A 20,707-nucleotide genomic window follows, 5' to 3' on the forward strand; every position below is an offset into this window, starting at 1 on the left:
GCCACTTACTGACGTCAGCAATATAGGTGCAGTTACATTAACTGAATTTGTCTATTTAGCCCACTTGCAATAGGGACCGCTTGAGAAGTGGTCTAGAAAAGGAAGGGCAGGTCAGCAGTTAAACACTACAGCTGTACTCCAGACCCCAGACTAACCATAAACACCATCACACAGGATATCCACTATGCTTAAGAATAAGTATGGAGACCCTAGATGAAAATGGGCAGGCTTGTGAAGAACTGAGCAAATCAGAAACTAAAGTGGCAGTGCTGAACTCCGATAACAAAATCAATAACTTGCTTTTAAATAGTGCATTTAATGTAGTGAAACATTGCAAGGCGGTTCAATTGAGCATAATCAGACAAAAAAAAAAATTACACTGAGCCAATGGAGGTGCCATTAGGCCAGGTGGTCAGAGATAGGTTTTAAGGAATGTCTTAAAGATAGAGAAAGCAGATCTGGTGCGAGTTAGGATACGGGCAGCAGTGTAAAGATACGGGCAGCAGTATAAGAGAAAAAAAACAAGAAATATTTCAGCTAAAATGAAGAATATTAGCATGCATAATAGCAAGGCAGTAGAATTATAAGAACATTAGGTCATTTTACAATTTAGTGGTTCATGTGGGACTTTGCCTGCATATTGGAAATTGGACAAATGTCAGGAATGAAAATTGCCCTATTGTTCCATTTTTTTCCCACAAATGTCTTTCTAAAGCACTCAGCAAAATAAGGTCTAGCTTGAAAACAATCCACCTTCAATTCTCTTCAGGAGACTTGAGAATGTAGTCAAATTTGTCAAATCCATTTCCCTTTAGAAGAGTCAGTCAACCATGTGGATATAACTAGAATCACAGGCACCAACCTAACAGCAGGCTGCAGTCCCAGCCAAATCACAGTGCTGAATGACATTCCTAAAAAGTAAATGAATACAAGTTTATACATTGTTATAGCTCACTGAATACAAAAAAAGAGAATTAAAATTGATTTCTCGCAAGTCTGACTGGAAAGCACATTAGAATTATTTTACTGGTATTAGCTTTTCTTACTCGCAGATCGCAGTTGGTCTGGAGCATGGTTGTAACTATTAGCTGCCAAGATGGAGCTGCTTTTAACTTGGCCTGTCTCTTTTAAGGTCACTGCTTAGGTACTCCCCCTTAGGTTAAGTGACCTAAACAGTAAATCTCATTTCTGTTGCTGTTGTAAGTTCTTGATTAGCAGTTGCACGGCTCGTCGCTCTCAGGAGAGGCCAGGTTATCTCAAGGTCAGAAAAAACAACAAGAAATGACTGTCTTCCTTTTTCTTTTTGTATATTGTTTTAAATTCTTCAGTTGTGACTTGTTAATGTTTTATGCAAAGTGTAATGTCTGGAGAGTCTTGTCTGAAGTGTGTCAGGAATACTAAATGAGAAACAGAAATACATACTGCTGGCTCTTTCATGGCATATCATAAGTCAGATGGTAACTGTTCTAGAAGTACGACTGTGTTGGGCCATATAGACTCCCAAAACAAGCGCTCTACTCAGAGCTCCGACATGGCAAGCGAGCCCCAGGTGGACAGAGGAAATGCTTCAAGGACACACTCAAAGCCTCCTCGAAAAAGTGCAACATCCCCACCGACACCTGGGAATCCCTGGCCCAAGACTGCCCAAAATAGAGAAGCAGCCAGGAAGGCACAGAACACCTCAGAAGGAGCGCACAACAACCCAAGCACCCCACCCACCCATCCCTCCAACCACCGTCTGCCCCACCTGTGACAGACACTGCAGGTTCCACATTGGACTCATCAATCACCTGAGAACTCATAATAGTGTGGAAATAAGTCATCCTCGACTCTGAGGGACTGCCCAAGAAGAAGAATGCAGAGTGTAACACCGTCACGTTTCAAGATTTTTTTTTCTTGGTTTGAAGGTGTTGTTTTAAGACCAGAAAGTCCAACTACTGTTAAGTAAATATGGGGAGAGTCACACAGGCATCTAATGTGAGGTTATGGACATTCAGACTCCAGGAGAGTTCCTGTGATTTTTCATACTTTTTTGTTGAAGTGATCTCTAAACATTTGAGGGGTACACTTGCACTGTGATAGGTGTCTCATTTTTATATTATGCATACTGGTTACGTGATTCAAAAAGAGAACTCAGCTGACCTATTTCTCCCTCGGCGCGACCATTTTTCTGCAGCTGACGCTGTAAGTGTAGGCAGATGGCACAATCCCAGTCCTCTGCCAATGTGACTCTGGTCCAGTCACAAGTCTGACAGCATTTGGATTTGGGGATGCCTCATCTACTGATTGCTTCCTCCATAGGTGGAGGGAAAACAAATACCCGTGGCTATAATTGGGCGCTCACCATATTAGAAAAACTCAAACTTGGGATCCCTATTCCATGGCTGCAAATATCTGTATGGCAGCTGAAACTACAAAACATAGTCATCATAATCAGAACAACCCAAGAGCTTGAAAGACAGTTGATGAAATAAATAAAAAAGAAATAAAGACTTGCATTTGTATAGCACCTTTCATGGCCACTGGACGTCTCAAAGCACTTTACAGGCAATGAAGTACTTTTGGAGTGTAGCCACTGTTGTAATGTGGCAAACGCAGCAGCAAACTCTCAAATAGCAATGTGATAATGACCAGATAATGTGTTTTTTGTTATGCTGATTGAGGGATAAATATTGGCCAGGACAACAGGAATAACTCCCCTGCTCTTCTTCGAAATAGTGCCATGGGATCTTTTACATCCACCTGAGGGGGCAGACGGGGCCTCGGTTTAACATCTCAACCGAAATGTTACCTCCGACAGTGCAGCACTAGAATGTCAGCCTAGACGTTTGTGCTCAATTTCCTGGAGTGGGACTTGAACCTACAACCCTCTGACTCAGAGGCGAATGTGCTACCCACTGAGCCACAGCTGATACTAAAAAATAACACGCAAACATCTATCTACAACTTTCACCAATATAGTTAAGTGTTCTCTGCATCTAACTAGCTATACAGGATGCTCCCTGTGCAACGTGTTGGTAAGTAAACCACTTCAACTGATACTGTGCACATATTAGAAAATGTATTACTGGCTGATCTCCCATCACACTGCTCATATGTAGTCTGAAGTCATTGTGATTTTACCTACTAACCTGGCCTGTCTCTTTAAGGCCACCACTTAAGTACTCCATGTAATGAATTAGTCTAGATAAAAAAATTAGCTTCTAATTGGCCTATGTTTATTGAAGGTTCTGTATGTTGCCAGCTGGTTGGCTTCTCTTCTTTGGAACAGACCAGACTGTCTCAAGGTCAGAAAGACCAGAAAAGAAATAATCGGCTTGTTTTCAGTTTTTGTATACTTTTTTAAAAAATATAGCGTTCAGTTGTGATTTGTTGTTGTGTGATATAAAGTATGACTGATCTTGTCAAAACTTATATTATATATGATCCACAATGTAAACGCCGTAATGCTCAAGACTCTAGCCTACATCTGTGGCATTAATACTCAGAACACACTCCACATGGCTTTTGAAATCCCATAACCCTTCAAATTGCTTTCAGCCCAAAATAGTAATGCCAGATTGATAGTGGCAATGAGTACTGATGCACTTTGATTAAAATGAGTCACAAAAATGTCAATACAGTGAAAATAACACATGGCTGATCCACCTCTGAAAACAGCACTGCTTGACATCTTAGACATTGAAAAAAGCGCCTATCATGACCACCGGACGTCTCAAAGCACTTTACAGCCAATTAACTACTTTTTGGAGCGTAGTCACTGTTGTAATGTGGGAAACACAGCAGCCAATTAGCGTACAACAAGCTCCCACAAACCACAATGTAATAATGACTAGCTCATTTTGTTATGTTGATTGAAGGATAAATATTGGCCAGAACGCCAGGAATAACTCCCCTGCTCTTCTTCTAAATAGTGCCATGGGATCTTTTACGTCCACTTGAGAGCGCAGACCAGGCCTCGGTTTAACATCTCATCCGAAAGACGGCACCTCTGACAGTGCAGCACTCCCTCAACACTGCACTGGAATTATCAGCCTAGATTTATGTGCTCAAGTCCCTGGAGCAGGATTTGAGCACATTAATGGAAAACAAAAATGTTCTGCAGGATTTGGTACTGTAGGCTAGTGGCCATCCTGTTTCTGTGAAAGATAAAGTGTGATCCTCTATCTTGAAAAGCAGACATTACATGCTCTCCATCCCAGAGCCCTGGTTCCCATTACCTTTCCGATGAAGAGCCTGCACCCAAATTATTAACCCGTCTTTTCACTTTACAGATGTTCAGCACAGCCTGCTGAGCACTGTATTTTCACCATTCTCTGCCTTTATTTTCTGTTATGCTTACCTTGTCCGGAGCTGGGAACTGGAGCTGGTTGACATCCAGTGGTGTGATGAGGGGAATGGTGTCAAAACCATCTTCGGTGGCCGCAGCCTTCCCATTGCTCTTGTCAGTCAGATTATTTCCCAACTTCACCATGGCTGCAGAGGACCGGACTATTGCTGAGGGAATTTCTTTATTCAGAGCTGGGGGTGAGGGGGGGAAAAAAAATCAATGAAGCAGATTGGGGCTTTAGAGAAGCAGGACTGGAACCAGCAAGCTCCTTGTCAGAATTCAGCACCATCACCACCACCACCACAATACTCAGGAGATCTCCGTGCAGATTTTTTTTTGTGCCTTTTTCCATTTTGATTTTCCCAACTACACAATTAGGTTATTCGAAAGAAATTGTGCGTATAAAAAGGCGAGGTTAAAATCATAAAACCATGTCCTATGTGCCTCAGTGCCCAGGGCACAAGCGGGCCACTTTGTTCGGTCAAACCCCAACAGCAATTGCTGCATAAAAATTCGGAGTTTAATTTGACGCATTGTAAAATTGCGCACAACTGCTCGAATCTGTTTAAATTATTATTTTTAAAAAAAAATAATGATTTACACAACCTGCTGGTCACGGCTTCAGACACATGCAATGCCAGTGGGAAAACGCAACGAAATGTCAACTGCGTTTCGTTAACCCTGCCCTTCTAAATAATTCGAATGAATCAAAACATGTTTGTTAAATAGAAATCAAACGTTCCAATCACATTTATTGCGGGTAGAATCAGACCCCAAATATCACGCAGAACAATGCGGCTTTAGAACAGAAATTCCCGAACACCAGGGGAGCATCTTGTGGGTTTGTCGAGGTGGCGACTGATTCACATCGTTCGCTTCACAACAAGCAGATTTGCAAACTCGCTCTCCTGTAATGATACCGCAATAAACTGAATTAAAAGACCTATCTTACCTGATCAATTATGTTAAAAATTAGTTTAGCTGTTTTTTTTTATTGTCTTCTTCGAGAAAACCTCCTCAGATAGAAAAATGGCGGAGAAATAGCGAGCCTGAGGAGCGCTGCCTTGGATGCAGTAAAGTCATTGATTGAGTTTGGAGAATGTTTTCATTTGCAAGCCTCGTCTGTGGTGACGCAGCCGCGGTTTCGGCTCTGGAACCAGCAGGCGATCCAACACTTAAAGGGACAGCAAACCATCTTCCTGCTGCATCCAGACTGCATTAGATTGGTGGGTTGGGGGCAGGCGGGCGGCGGCGGCGGCGGGGGGGGAGAAAAAACAACTTTTATTTTTGGAAAGCTTTTCCTTTTTAAGGATATTTTAGTTTTAACATAGACCAGCAACAGACCCTTATGCGTGCAAGTACTAAAATGTGCATTATCCGATCAATTTCCCACAGTGACTGCACTCCAAAAGTACTTCATTGGCTGTAAAGCGCTTTGGTGGTCGTGAAAGGCGCTATATAAATGAAAACCAGCGTGCGGCAAACCAGTCCCACCCACTCCTTCCCTCAGCGACTATCTGTCCCACCTGTGACAGAATCTGTGGCTCTTGTATTGGACTGTTCATCAGCCGGTCCAGGCAGCGGGCGGTCGAAGGGGTCGTTCAGCCTGACTGCCTGCCTCTCTTCCGCGCCTACATCCGGGCCAGAATGTCCTTAGAGATGGAGCACGCAGTGTCCACCGGTACGCTCGCGGCCTTCCGCGAGAGGTGGGCGCTGGAGGGACTGGAATGCGCATCATCACCCCCGGCAACCAAATTTTAATTTGATTTTATTTCTTTTAAAGTTTAATTTGTTTTAATTGCTGGGTTTTAGTGTCCCCCTCCCCTTTTATAGGGGGCACTTGTAAATTATATGATTTTAATGCCCCAAAAAAAATCACAAAAGGAAAAAAAACACAAAAAAAACACGAAAAAAAAACGAAAAAAAAGAGGGCAGGTATAAGTGTCTGGAGTGTCCCCCAGATCGGGGGGCACTCGATCTAATGTTTATTTTGTACTCCCTAAAAGAGTTGTATTGGACTGTTCAGCCACCAAAGAACTCACTTCAAGAGTGGAAGCAAGTCTTCCTTGATTCTGCCTATGATGATGATAATTTCTTTTCCCCTAGTTTCCTAGGTTGAAACAGAGAACAACTAGCATTTATACTTTAACGTTTTGCAAGGCGCTTCGCAGGACCAATCATCCGACAAAATTTGACACCCAGCCACATAAAGAGACTGGTGGGGTAGGCTTTAAGGAGCATCTTTAAAGGAGACAGAGAGGTTTAGGGAGGGAATTCCAGAGCATAGGGCCTAGATAGCGATGTTCTCGTTAAGTGAGGTCCCGTGCAGTCGGCTCACCGGCTTTTCAATGGAAAAACCATGCATGCGTGGAAATTTGAATGGGGAAATTGGAGGGAACATTGGTAGGCAGATGACTGTTTATTAATGTTTACCAGTTTTTTTTTAACTCCTACTTTCTTGGTTCTCAGTGCCGGTATTGAATTACAAATTGACGAACAATTAGAGGAACCTCCATCTGAGAAGTGACTGAACTGCACTAAGCATAAGGGATATGAAGAAGGAGATTTGAGCAGATAATCCAGGCTGACATATCAGTGTGGTACTGAGGGAGTGGATACCCTCTCAGCCGGACATAAAAGATTCCAATGTCACTATTTGAAGGAGAGCAGGGGAGCTCCCACAGTGCCCTGCCAACATTTTCCCTCAATCAACATCACAAAAAAACCACATTATCCGCTTATTCTCTCATTGCTGTTTGTGGGACCTTGCTGTGTGCAAATTGGTTGCTGTGTCTGTCTACAGTATAGCAGTGACTACACTTCATGTGTACTTATTTGGCTGTGCAGCACAATTGGGACATCCTGAAGATACCATACAAATGCAAACTCTATCTTCCATTTTTTTTTGTAAAATCAAATCGGCAGATGACATTAAACTTAGTGGTCAGGTGCCCAGTATAAAATAGATTTATAGTATTCAAAATATCTGGACAAATTAAGTGGATTGGCTAATCAATAACTGATAGATTTTAATATGGATATAAATATAAGTCAATACACATAGGAAGATGCGATGTATGTGCATAATGAGTTCAACAAAGATAAAAAAAGAATTAGGTGTGGTAGAAACATCTTAAGGGCATATGATTATAAGGTTTTTACTGATGGAAATGAAAATCTATCCTGCTTCAATAATCTCCATCTATCTATCTATCCACACCTACAACTATCTCTATCTATAGAATACATTACAAATCGTACATCTGCATGCATTTCCTGTCAGTAAAATCTCACTTTGTGTTGTCACCTTTTTGACACACTTCTGTGTCAATTTTTTCCATTATAAATTCTATGGCCACATTTATAATGGAAGCTGCCAATCTAAACTTGTTGGCCCGGAACCTGCGGTCCTGATGATGGCGAACTGGTGGCGTTCTCTGTAATTTTGCCTTTGAAACTGATTGCAACTTCAGGATTCGGTGCATGCGGAAATCCTGAAGTTGCGGTCTGCCATTCACTGCTCTTCCACAGGCTGCGTTCTGGACCACCCTCCCCTCAACCCCCCCACACTAGAGCCAGCAATCGGTGAAATCACTGATCTGATGAAAACCTCCCCTTTTCCAAACAATTATCGCTGTTAGTAACCCCATAAAAAGTTAGACCTATTCAAATGAGGTGTAACTTTTTTTTTTTAACGCCAATCTGTGTAATAGCTACTGATAAGCAACCGTTGCCGTTAAAAACTAATTTTATTTCGGCTGAATGTCAAATTTCAGAGGTCAGGAAATGGGATGGGGGGTTGGGAGGGGAAAGGAGATCAGGAATTCTGGGGAGGGTGAAGGGGAGAAAAGGTCAGGAACTTGGGGGCGGCAGTGGGGGGAAGTCAGGAACTTCTTTGTGGGATGGGAGAAGGTCTTAACCTGTGTGGGTGATCCCTCTCTGTTCCAAATGAGCCCTGTTCTATCTGGAGCCTGGCAGTCAGAATGGCTCGAATTACATTTTGCAAATTAACTGATTACATACATAAGAACATAAGAACATAAGAATTAAGAACAGGAGTAGGCCATCTAGCCCCTCGAGCCTGCTCCGCCATTCAACAAGATCATGGCTGATCTGGCCATGGACTCAGCTCCACTTACCCGCCCGCTCTCCATAACCGTTAATTCCCTTATTGGTTAAAAATCTATCTATCTGTGACTTGAATACATTCAAGGAGCTAGCCTCAACTTATCCACGGCTGATTATCCCTTCTCTTACCGCCCTTCTTTTTCATTGGAATATATTTTTGTTGAGCACTATGAAAGAGCTCTTTAAAAGTCCTCCACTGTTCCTCAATTGTGCCACCGTTTAGTCTGTGTTTCCAGTCTACTTTAGCCAACTCTGCCCTCATCCCACTGTAGTCCCCTTTGTTTAAGCATAGTATGCTCGTTTGAGACACTACTTCCTCACCCGCAATCTGTAATACAAATTCAACCATACTGTGATCACTCATTCCGAGAGGATCTTTTAGGCAGGGTTGATCTAATTACACATTCCAGAGAAATTGCTGGGTGTGTCTTGTCCTCCAAGGGGACCAATTAGCAATCAAGTCTTGTCATCCAAGGTGACCAATCAGAACTTTGGTGTTGCAAATAGACATATCCCTTTTTTTAGTGATGATGGCTGAGGAATATATATTGGCCATATAATAAGGAACAATGAGGTAGAGGGTGACAAGGATGGTTATGGTGATAAAGAATTAGTAGGACAAGGCAGAAAGATGATTGTGAACGGATGCAAGAGGGGTAGAATTGATGGAGAGAAGAGAAAGTAATAATTATGGGTGGATCAACTTCAAATACTTCGTAACTGCTTTACCTCGCACCCCACTGATGAAACAACATCTATCACCGCCCACCCAAAGTAAGAAAAGACAGAAAAAAATAAAAGATGACACAGAAAGGTGTAGAAGATAAAGAGAAGAAGCATCAACATGAAGGCAAAGAGAAACAAGTAAAATACACTCCTCTGACTCAAGGTGAGCAGTACTACTGGACGTGCACTGGTATTAGACACTTTTAAATCAAATTTTAAATTAGGTCAATGTCCTGGATTTTTAAAATGGACTTAAATCAGCTGTTTCCTAGGGGAATCCATTGCTTCTGGAGCTTGGGATGCAAAGGTTTGATGCTCAGTAACTCTTTGAATTCTAACTTATGCATTCTCTGTAGAACAATGGACATTCCATTTTGGGAATTCCTATCCGACAGATGTCAAAGAATGCAAATTAGTAGACGTGAGCTCACTGTGATTATTGTCTGATCACAGCTTCTCCTGCTAAGTCAGGCTGCTGTAATCTCGAGGGGGGGAGGAAAGGAGAGGAGATAAAATGAGGAGAGGAGAGGTGTAGTAATGCCCCGCTCCAGAAAATTCTGGTTCAACATTTTCTAGTTAAAGCAGACACATATTGCATCCAATTAACACGTATGCAAGCCATTCTTTGTCATTGTCTCTTAGTTCTGATTTACATTAACAATTCTATACTCACGAGATGCTTGGAGCTAGTGATAAATGTGACAGCAGCCAACAATTGCTTCTGTTCATGATTCAACCATTTAGTTCCACATTGGAGCAATGAACTGGAACTCTATACAGATCAGATCAGCCATGATTTCATTGAATGGCGGAATAGGCTCGAGGGGCTAAATGGCCTACTATGTTCCATACTTTAGAGCATATGAGTGACTTATAACCTTAGTTAAAGATAAAAGAACTCCAAGAATCTCAAAACGATTTTTTTACGCTGCACTCGAAGAGATAGATTTACGCATTAAAGTTAAGTAATGTATTGCATTCTACTCTTAATAAATCTAATTAGTAGTTTAGTCTGAACTACACAGCCTGTCAGCATGGTATTTTTCAAGCAGTTCAAAGCAATCTATTTTCATCATCATAGGCAGTCTCTCGGAATCGAGGAAGACTTGCTTCCACTCCATAAGTGAGTTCTTTCATGGCTGAACAGTCCGATATGAAAGCCACAGACCCTGTTACAGGTGGGACAGACATTCGTCGAGGGAAGGGGTCAGTGGGGCTGGATTGCCGCGCGCTCCTTCCGCTGCCTGCGCTTGGCCTCTTCACGCTCTTTGCGTTGAGATTCGAAGAGCTCAATGCCCTCCCGGATGTACTTTCTCCGCCTCAGGCGGTCTTCGGCCAGGGTCTCCCAGGTGTCAGTGGTGATGTCACACTTTACCAGGGAGGCTTTGAGGGTGTCCTTATAATGTTTCCGCTGTCCTCCTTTGGCTCGTTTACCATGAAGGAGCTCCGCATAAAGCATTTGCTTAGGGAGTCTCGTATGTGGCCTGCCCAGCAAAGCTCATCGAGTGCGGTCAGTGCTTCAATACTGGGGATGTTAGCCTGGTCGAGGACACTGATGTTGGTGCACATGTCCTCCCAGGGGATTTGTAGGATCGTGCGGAGACATCGTTGGTGATATATCTCCAGCAACTTGAGGTGCCGTCTATACATCGTCCATGCCTCAAATCTATACAGGAGGGCGGGTGTTACTTTAGCCCTGTAGACCATGAGCTTGGTGGTAGATTTGAGGGCCTGGTCTTCAAACACTCTTTTCCTCAGACGGCTGAAGGCTGCACTGGTGCACTGGAAGCGACGTTGAATCTCCGCATCAATGTCTGCCTTTGTTGATAAGAGGCTCTCGAGATATGGGAAATGGCCCACGTTGTCCAGGGCCGCGCCGTGGATCTTGATAATTGGAGGACAGTGCTGTGCGGCGGTGACACTCTGGTGGAGGACCTTTGTCTTACGGATGTTAAGCGTAAGGCCCATGCTTTCATATGCCTCAGTGAATACATTGACTATATTCTGGAGTTCAGCCTCTCAGTGTGCGCAGACGCAGGCGTCGTCCGCATACTGCAGCTCAATGACAGACGCATACTGCAGCAGCAACTAGAGGGGAATCTCCCTGCTATCAGCTACTGGGAAAGTTGTCGCTAGAGTTCTCCTCAATCGTCTTCTCCCTGGGGCCGAGGAGCTCCTCCCGGAATCACAGTGTGGATTTCATCCCCTACGGGGCACAACAAACAAGATCTTTGCAGCGCAACAGTTGCAGGAAAAATGCAGGGAGCAGGGCCAGCCCTTATACATGGCCTTTTTCGATCTTACAAAGGCCTTTGACACTGTCAACCGTGAGGGTCTATGGAGCGCCCTTCTCCGTTTCGGATGCCCCCAAAAGTTTGTCAACATCCTTCACCTGCTTCACGATGACATGCAGGCCGTGATCGTTACCAACGGATCCATTACAGACCCAATCCATGTCCAGTCCGAGGTCAAACGGGGCTGCGTCATCGCTCCAACCCTCTTCTCAATCTTCCTCGCCGCCATGCTCCACCTCACAATCAACAAGCTCCCCGCTGGAGTGGAACTAAACTACTGAACCAGTGGGAAGCTGTTTAACCTACGCCGCCTCCAGGCCAGGTCCAAGATCACCCCAACCTCTGTCGTTGAGCAATCTATTTTATTTCTAAATGATACTCTAATGTAGTACTGAGGAGTGGAGGGGCTGTTGGCCTACTCCTGCTCCTCTTTCTTATGTTCTTATATGTTCTTATGTTGGAAGTGTCATTTGGATGAGCTGCTAAACTAAGACCCCTATCTACCCTCTTGGGTAGATGTAAAAGATCCCATGGCAGTACTGCTAGAAATTGCCTCTTTAAATAATCCAGTTCATGTGCAAACCAATATGCTGGATATATTGTGTTTAATCAGAGTTTAAGACTGAATATAACACATTAGTTATACAGTAAAAACATACGACCGTAACAATAGTTGAAATTGATCGGATCGGACAGACGGTTGACACACGTCAGCAATTCTGTTCTTCCTATCGTCTAGGGCTTTGTTCACTCTTTCTCTCTCTCTCTCTCTCTCTCTCCTTCCGTCTGTGAGCCTCCTCTTTGTTCCTTCCGTCTGTGACTACAAACATGCAGGAGGTCACTATTAACCTATTTTTAGGGGTTGGCCTGAACCTGAATATTGGTAAGACCTTTTGACCTAGAGAGGTTTCCCTAAAAACTTGCTATCCAATACTGTATTGTGTTCTTTGTCTCAATTCCCGCCTTAAAGATGTCTTAACATTTTGATCACATGTCATCGTTTATTCCTTATCGCAGTCGCTTTTCTGTAGAATTCCTTTGATATCTCTGTCTCTATTCTCTTGGGTACAATGAATACAAAGCCTTAGCCCTCTACTCTTTGAACTATGAGGCCAAACCAGAGCTTTGTCACCTCAACCATTCTTTACGACACAACAAACTGCTTGTGTTTACATTAATTCCTACTAACTTCCTTCGATTCTAAGCCTTTCCATACAAATTGCCTTAAGATACATAAACAAACTGAAGCTTTAACTTGAAAACCACAGATAATTAGCAGTTCTCAGCATTTCTCTATCATTCTAAGCAGACATCTTGTCTCCAATCCAAAACAACAATTTAAACACAGCATTAGTATCAGTCTTATACTTTTGTATTAGTTTTATACATTTTTAGGCATCCTTACTTTCTAACACTACTTGAAGAAGAGCAAGAGCGTTCTCATAGTGTCCTGGTCAACATTTACCACTCAACCAACACCAGTAAAAATAGATTAACCTGTCATTTATGGCATTGCTGTTTGTAGGACCTTGCTGTGCGAAAATTAGCTGCAATGTTTGCCTACATTACAAAAGTACTTTGTGGCTGTGAAGTGCTTTGGGACATCTTGAGAACATGAAAAGTGCTATATGAATGCAAGTTTGTTCTTTTGTTATTTTTCTTTTTTTTCTTGCTGTCTTTCTTTCTGTCTTTCCCTCCCTCCAAGGTAAAAGGGTTAATTGTTTGTCCTCCAGCATTGCAGTTCCAGATATTAAACACATACAGTCAAGTGTTAATGAATTGGAACTGTGCCATGCCTATTGAAACTGTCTTTGGCATTTGCACAAGAAAGATGTATTGGGGAGAAATTAGAAATGTCACACAAGCCTTATATAGATCAATGATGAGGCTGCTTATATTGCGTGCAGTTGTGAATGCCTTCTTTTTGAAAGGATGCTGATGCATTGGCAAAGGATCTGAGCGGAGTAGCAAGGATGATTATGGAAAGTAAGGCTCTAAGTTGCGAAGAGAGATTTACAGAACTGAACTTTTTCTACAGTAATGGATACGAGCAGCAGACTCCCAGCGACAGTAGTTCATTCAAAAGCAAAATACTGCGGATACTGGAATCTGGAATAAAACAGAAAATGCTTGAAATCTCAGCGGGTCAGGCAGCATCTGTGGAGAGAGAGCAGAGTTAACGTTTTGGGTCGATGACCCTTCGTCAGAGCTCTTTATTAATTCCTTCAGAAAGTGTGATACCAACTTCTGTTTAGGAAGAGGATTCAAAGTTATACAAATAATTATACTTAAAGTAGGTATGTGCTTCATGGCTTTTGTCCTGTTAGAATCTTGAAAATATAGTTTGTGAAAAATAGCCACCAAGAATTGGTAATGAATATTATACATTCAGATAGATATTGTAGTTTTGCATGACCTTCTCAAGGAAACGTTTTGCAGAACTCTCTATCAGGAGTTGAAATAAGATAGATAAGCACTATTTTAGAATAGATTATACGTGGTCTGTGAAATAATGGGATTAATAACCCAAATGGCTTCTTCTTCTTCCATGTTTTCTTAAGTTGTCAGCAGAAGCTCGGGCCAAAATTGGTGCCTATCCTCATTGATTCAGTGGAGTGCGTGCTTACTGAGTCAGTAGCTGACATGGGCTGAGTGATTCTCCAGGAAATTTGCAAACTCATAAATCGAGATTCCACGAGGGTGCAAATAAGCAATTCCAATTAATATTTCTGTAACCAGACAGTCTTTAAAAAAAAATTATGTTGTTATATTAATATTCGCAGTAATAATGTTGATAAATTACCACTGGCAGTACTATTGTTGTAATGTTACTGTTGGCAATAATACTGTTGCTACATTACTGTTAACAATAAACTTATATTAATGTTAGCATTAATAAAAGTTGCATTACCGTTGGAGGCAATATTGTTAAATTAATGCTGGCAGTAATATTGTTGCATTACTGTTGGTGGTAATACTGTTGTCATCTTACTGTTGGCGGTAACAATGGACAAACATTTGACACAATTGGATGACATTTCTCTATCTAAAGACTTTAACCAGTTTATTTTAAATGGGTTAACATCTCTGTTAAAATAGTATTTCTATATCCAGCACTGCTGTACACGATGCTTTACTATATTTTGTCTTGGAATCCCTGTAACAAAAACGATTCAATGTTGGGTAGACCTTCCACTTAATTTATGACAAGCATATGTCTCACTACCCCTTCAGTGTAACTCTTTTGTTTTCACAACTCACAAGGTCTATACTCAGGGGTCTTTTTGAGCTGTCAGCATTTTTGCAGCTTTCTGTTTCCCTTAAGCTAAATCAGTTTTTTCTGAATTCTCCAGGTTGTATAGATAGATAGATAGACTTGCATTTATATAGCGCCTTTCACGACGACTGGATGTCTCAAAGAGCTTTACAGCCAATTAAGTACTTTTTAGAGTGTAGTCACTGCTGTAATGTGGGAAAAGCGGCAGGCAACTTGCTCACAGCAAGCTCCCACAAACAGCAATGTGATAATGACCAGGTAATCTGTTTTTTGTTATGTTGATTGAGGGATAAATCTTTACCAGGAAACTGGGGATAACTCCCCTGCTCTTCTTCGAAATAGTGCCATGGGATCTTTTACATCCACCTGAGAGAGCAGACCTTGGTTTAACGTCTCATCCGAAAAACGACACCACTGACAGTGCAGCACTCCCTCAGTACTGCACTGGAGTGCCAGCCTAGATTTTTGTGCTCAAGTTCCTGGAGTGGGACTTGAACCCGCAACCTTCTGACTCAGACGCTACCAACTGAGCCACAGCTGACACAGTATGTAACATGCAAGTAGCCTGCAATGCACAGAACAATATTATGCTTAGTATGGCTACGTTTCCTGGCTCCACATATTGACCTAGAAATTGGTCCGCGACTATATTTTAGGCACTTGGGGCATAATGGTGAGGCCTGAGGCTCTCCAGATCCTGACGAAGCGTGAGGAGGCCACCAGTCAAGAGAACTACAAGTTTGGGTCCCCTGCAAGTGTTGCAGCGGCCCTTGGGTAAGTGTTGTTGGGGCTTGAGACCTGGGTCGGGGATTGGGTTGGGGCCGACCGAGACTCGGGAGAGGGGTCGGTGGGGGGGGGGGGGCGCGATCGGGGGCCAGGAGAGGAAACCGGAAGGGTCGGGTGTGGATCTGGAGGGGAGGTGGCTTAAAAGTGGGGTCAGGAGGAGCAGGAGCAGGAGTAAGTTACTTTGGTTCTTTGTTGCAGTGGACCCCTAATGCTGGTTTTCCTGCGTGCAGCCCGCGATGGTGCTGGCTGCCTCAGGGCAAACCTAATCTTAGAAAGGCTACCTCAAACAGGTGTTAGACTCCTTATTTGTATATCCAAAGGGCTTAATGCCTGCATCAGGCATGGGTAAAGGACACCTCTTGTTTGTCCTTACTCAATATGGTGGGTGGTGCACTTCTGGCCAGAAACTTACGAACAATGATGGACAGGTAAAGACCATTTGGTCCATCGAGCCTGTCCCACACAATGTGTATCATAACATTTACATTCCACCCCACCCGAAACCATCTGATCTCCTGGGAGAGGTAAACAAACAGATTAAAAACTCAGGCCAATTTGGGGGGAAAAATCTGGGAAATTCCTCTCCGACCCATCAAGGCGATTGAAACGAGTCCAGGAGATCACTCTGGCCATTAAATTCCCTGCAGTACCTACCTTCTGTAAGAGGTGATAACGACCGCAGCCAGAAACAAATCCAGCTTTTGCTTGAAGGAACTCAGTAAGTCTGCATCCACCACATGAGAGGGCGGCTTGTTCCAGAGGTCTACTATTCTCTGGGAAAAGAACCACCTCCTGATGTCTAACCTAGATCTAGCTTTATACAACCTAAATTTATGACTCCTGGCCCTGCCTAGCCTATTTAATTCAAATAAACTGTCAGCTGGAACACCGTCTATTCCCTTCATTATCTTATAAACTTCAATCATATCCCTCCTAAGGTATAGGCTTTCAGCCTATCTTGATAACTAAGATGCTTTAGACTTGGAATTAGTTTACTGACCCTCTTCTGCATCCTTTCTGGAGCCTCAATATCACCCACCATGTGAGGAGACCAAAACTGGACACATTATTCCAAGTGCGGCCTGACTAAGGTCTTGTACAAGGACAAAACAGTACGCCTCGTCTTATAAGAACATAAGAATTTGGAGCAGGAGTAGGCCATTAGGCCCCTCGAGCCTGCTCTGCCTTTTAATAAGATCATGGCTGATCTTATCTTGGGCCCAGCTCCACTTCCCTGCCCGCTCCCCATAACCTTTCACTCTTTTATCGATCAGAAATCTGTCTATCTCCACCTTCAATATGTTCAATGACCGTGCCCCCATAGCTCTATGTGGCAGAGAATTTCACATATTTACGACTCTTTGAGAGAAGAAATTCCTCCTCAACTCAGTTCTAAATGGGTGGAACCATCCTCTCTGCATCCACCTTGTCGAGCCCCCTCAGTACCTAATATGTTTCAATAAGATCATCCCTCATTCTTCTAAACTCCAATAAGTATAGGCCTAACCTACTCATCCATTCTTCATAAGTCAACGTACTCATCTCTAGAATCAACCTAGTGAACCTTCTCTGAATTGCTTCTAATGCAAGTATCTCCCTCCTTAATTAAGTACACTAAAACTGTATAGCCTCACCAATCATCATCATAAACAGTCCCTCGAATCGAGAATGACTTGCTTCCATGTCAAAAAGTTTACAGGTGTTTCAATGAAGGATCTAATATTCCAGGTCCGAAACTAAATCTTGAAGGGTGGAAGATGCCTGTGTTTGGATTTTTTTAATGTGTGGTGACTGTTGCACACCAGCCGCCACACGGGCTTGACAGAGCTAGGTCTTGGTCCAGTGGCAAGGATTAACCAAGGCGACTGGAGACCAGCTCTGCTGCACGGACCTAGTGCGCACACATATTGCAGTGTGCTCTTGGAAGAGGCGAGGGCCCGTGCTGCCCCTGGGCCCTCGCCTCTTCTGGCCCCGAACTCACGCCTCTCCTGGGCCCCGATCACATCCCTCTACAATCTCTCGCCGCTACTTCGGCCCGACCTCGCCGCTCCTGCTGTACCTGCCCACGCTCCAATCACCGACCTGGATCTTCGTGACATCACTCTTCACTGCCATTGCTCTCCTGCTCCAACACGTGCTGCTCCCTGGAGTGGTATGCCATCACGCTGCTCCATCTGCTCCCCGGCCTGCTCCGATGGTGCTCGCAGGCCAGGGGCTGCTCATCAATACCCTGTACAGTTGTAGCAGGACTTCCCTGCTTTTATACTCAATTGTCCTATGGATACACCCCAACACCCTATTTGCTCTAGCTATCGCTGCATGGCATTGCTCATGTACCTTTAAGAATGTATGTACTAGAATGCCCAAAACGTGAGCATTCTTCCTGCCCTCCATATTGAGGCCTTAGTAGTCGGAGTAGCATCTGAAAAATGGCAGCTGAGCAGACCAATTTCTAAGCCCACAATTCTTTCATTGTTATATATTCAAGTGAGACAACATTATTCAAACAGGGTACAGCTATTGAGGCGTGGGAATCAGAAGTATGCGCTAAAACCGCAGCTCACAATACCTATAGTAAACTTACAAGTGAAATATTAATTTTATGGCCCTAGCCATAAAATTACTCTGTCAACTACTGAGTGTACTTTTGCACTTTCGGATTGAAATGTCTGAATGGCTCATTTGACCCCAAAAAATTGCAGTTTGCTGTGAGCTGTAGAATCTTGCAACACAAAAGATGATAGAATTGCAAATTAATGAGAAGTCTACAAGCACCGTGAAAATGGAATCTCAAGGGCTTCAATAGCCTACCCAGAAGATGGTGTCCTAGATCTGGCTAAAATGTGCAACCAAAGAATAGTGCACCACTTCATTTCAATGTATTTAGCTGACAAATTGTCTTTTCTATCTGTAACATCGTTAATAATGATGCACAGTGTTTTATGTTTTTATTTCCCAATTTCTCCCTTTCTGAAGGTACTGAATAATGCTGAAATTGTTCCATGAGCATTGGCGGGTCGAAATTCACCCCCGCCGGAAACAGGTCGCACCCACTGTTTTTGTAGTGTTTTGGTCGCCGTAATGGATGCAGCTGCATCTTGCGAAATTCAGCTTTGTCGTTTTTTTTCGAGCGGGGCAGAAATCAGTCATAATGGGAGCGGAAGTGGGGGCGCGAGTGGAGATACTGTCATAATGGGGGGTGGAAATGGAGATGGGATGGAGTCTCCGCCGCTGTCAGTCATCAGCGGCGGGTTGATGATGTCATTCACGCTGGCACGTCACAATGTCTCTCCCCTTCAGTTAAAGGGGCGGGCTGCTGCGAGCTCTGCATCTTTTTTAAGTTAGGTCCACCGGGCCACCAGGGACGGTTTTGGCCGGGCCAGCGGCCTGGCACCCAAGAGGGGGGGTGCCAGGCTGCTTGTTGGCGGCCCGCTCGAACCCAGGGGCATAATTGTCGGGCCGACCTGACAGTCGGCCGACAAAAAAAAAATAAGATGGCGGCCACGGCAGTGCGCCTTCCCCTTTAATGCCAGCCACACAGCCATTCCCAACACAGTGCACCGACAGAAAAAGCTGTCGGGGGCACGGGCAGCGGCTGGAACACTTTCTAAGCTGAATTTCACCTCTGGGGCAGGACATCGGCGACGCGCGCTTCGATGACGCACTTTGGAGACTTCGGCAGCAGCGGGACGGAAGTGGGGGGAGCGGGCCCGATATGGTCACCACCAGAAAAACCCCTGAGGAGAATTTTGCGAGAGGCGGCCATTCGACACCCGCGTGTGGCCGCTGCTTTCCGGTACCTGGACAACTTATCGGGAGGCTTAATTTCAGCCCTGGCAGTGTTATGTTATCTCACTCAAATTGCTAATCTTAATGTGTGAGCCTAAAAATTCATTGAATTATCTGCCCTTTGCCTCCCTTCTTGTCACAGTCAAATGAGCATAGAAAACAACAGTTATGATTGGACTCTCCTAATTCAATTAATCATATCTTCACGTAATAATACAAAAGAGAGAACACAACCATGCTTCCCCACTTCAGTGTGTCATCTTATTTGATTTAAATAAGGTGACTTCTAACTGTCCTTCAGCACTTCAAGCCTCTTAATCTTAAGCTTTCTCTTTAAAAATGTGAGTGTCCTCACAGCCTTTGCTGGAACTGACTGTCCGTTGGCCTCTGTGTGTTTTTTTAATCTCGCGGTTCATGGCCAAAAAGGAAGGCCTGCCAAGTGCCTGGAACCAGACACTTTGTGAAGTGTTTATTGATCACTAAGGCAAGCAAATTAATTGCTCATTCTTTGAAAGTTGGCAAGCAGGTACAGTAGGTGGTGAAGAAGGCAAATGGTATGTTGGCCTTCATAGCTAGGGGATTTGAGTATAGGAGCAGGGAGGTCTTACTGCAGTTGTACAGGGTCTTAGTGAGGCCTCACCTGGAATATTGTGTTCAGTTTTGTTCTCTTAATCCGAGGAAGGACGTTCTTGCTATTGAGGGAGTGCAGCAGAGGTTCACCAGACTGATTCCCGGGATGGCAGGACTAACATATGAGGAGAGACTGGATCGACTGGGCCTGTATTCACTGGAGCTTAGAAGGATGAGAGGGGATCTCATAGAAACGTATAACATTCTGACGGGACTGGACAGGTTGGCTGCAGGAAGAATGTTCCCAATGTTGGGGAAGTCCAGAACCAGGGGACATAGTCTAAGGATAAGGGGTAAGCCATTTAGGGTTGAGATGAGGAGAAACACCTTCACTCAGAGAGTTGATAACCTGTGGAATTCCCTACCGCAGAGAGTTGTTGATGCCAGTTCATTGGATATATTCAAGAGGGAGTTAGATATGGCCCTTACGGCTAAAGGGATCAAGGGGTATGGAGAGAAAGCAGGAAAGGGATACGGAGGTGAATGATCAGCCATGATCTTATTGAATGTTGGTGCAAGCTCGAAGGGCCGAATGGCCTACTCCTGCAACTATTTTCTATGTTTCTGTGTTTCTATGTTACAGTTTTGGATTGAACATCTACTGATTCATGTAAGTCCTTCCTCAGCTGGCAGTGCTATTTCCTCTGTGCCAGTTGCATGCTTATGTATGGGTAAACAAACCATGGGCTTTGCTGAAGGTTCAATTGAAACCATGCTGGTATATGGACTCTGAGTTTCTGGTGTAGA

The 20,707-nt window shown here is 43.8% G+C and overlaps 1 protein-coding gene across 4 annotated transcripts in view; it reads right to left on the bottom strand.

Moving 5' to 3' along the window:
- The window catches only part of LOC139234917 (neuronal vesicle trafficking-associated protein 1-like), a 96,463-nt gene that overhangs the window by 62,071 nt on the left and 13,685 nt on the right, over positions 1-20,707 (bottom strand). For 3 of the 4 annotated variants that reach the window (XM_070865799.1, XM_070865808.1, XM_070865827.1), the window contains one exon: positions 4,343-4,521. In XM_070865799.1, coding sequence (XP_070721900.1) covers positions 4,343-4,474 — 132 coding nt within the window. In that variant the 5' untranslated portion in view covers positions 4,475-4,521. Of the gene's footprint in view, positions 1-4,342; positions 4,522-5,282; positions 5,492-20,707 lie in introns of those variants that run through there. The other variant, XM_070865817.1, reaches the window with a different exon arrangement.

This window comes from Pristiophorus japonicus, chromosome 2, assembly GCF_044704955.1.
Source record: "Pristiophorus japonicus isolate sPriJap1 chromosome 2, sPriJap1.hap1, whole genome shotgun sequence".
NCBI lineage: Eukaryota > Metazoa > Chordata > Chondrichthyes > Pristiophoridae > Pristiophorus > Pristiophorus japonicus.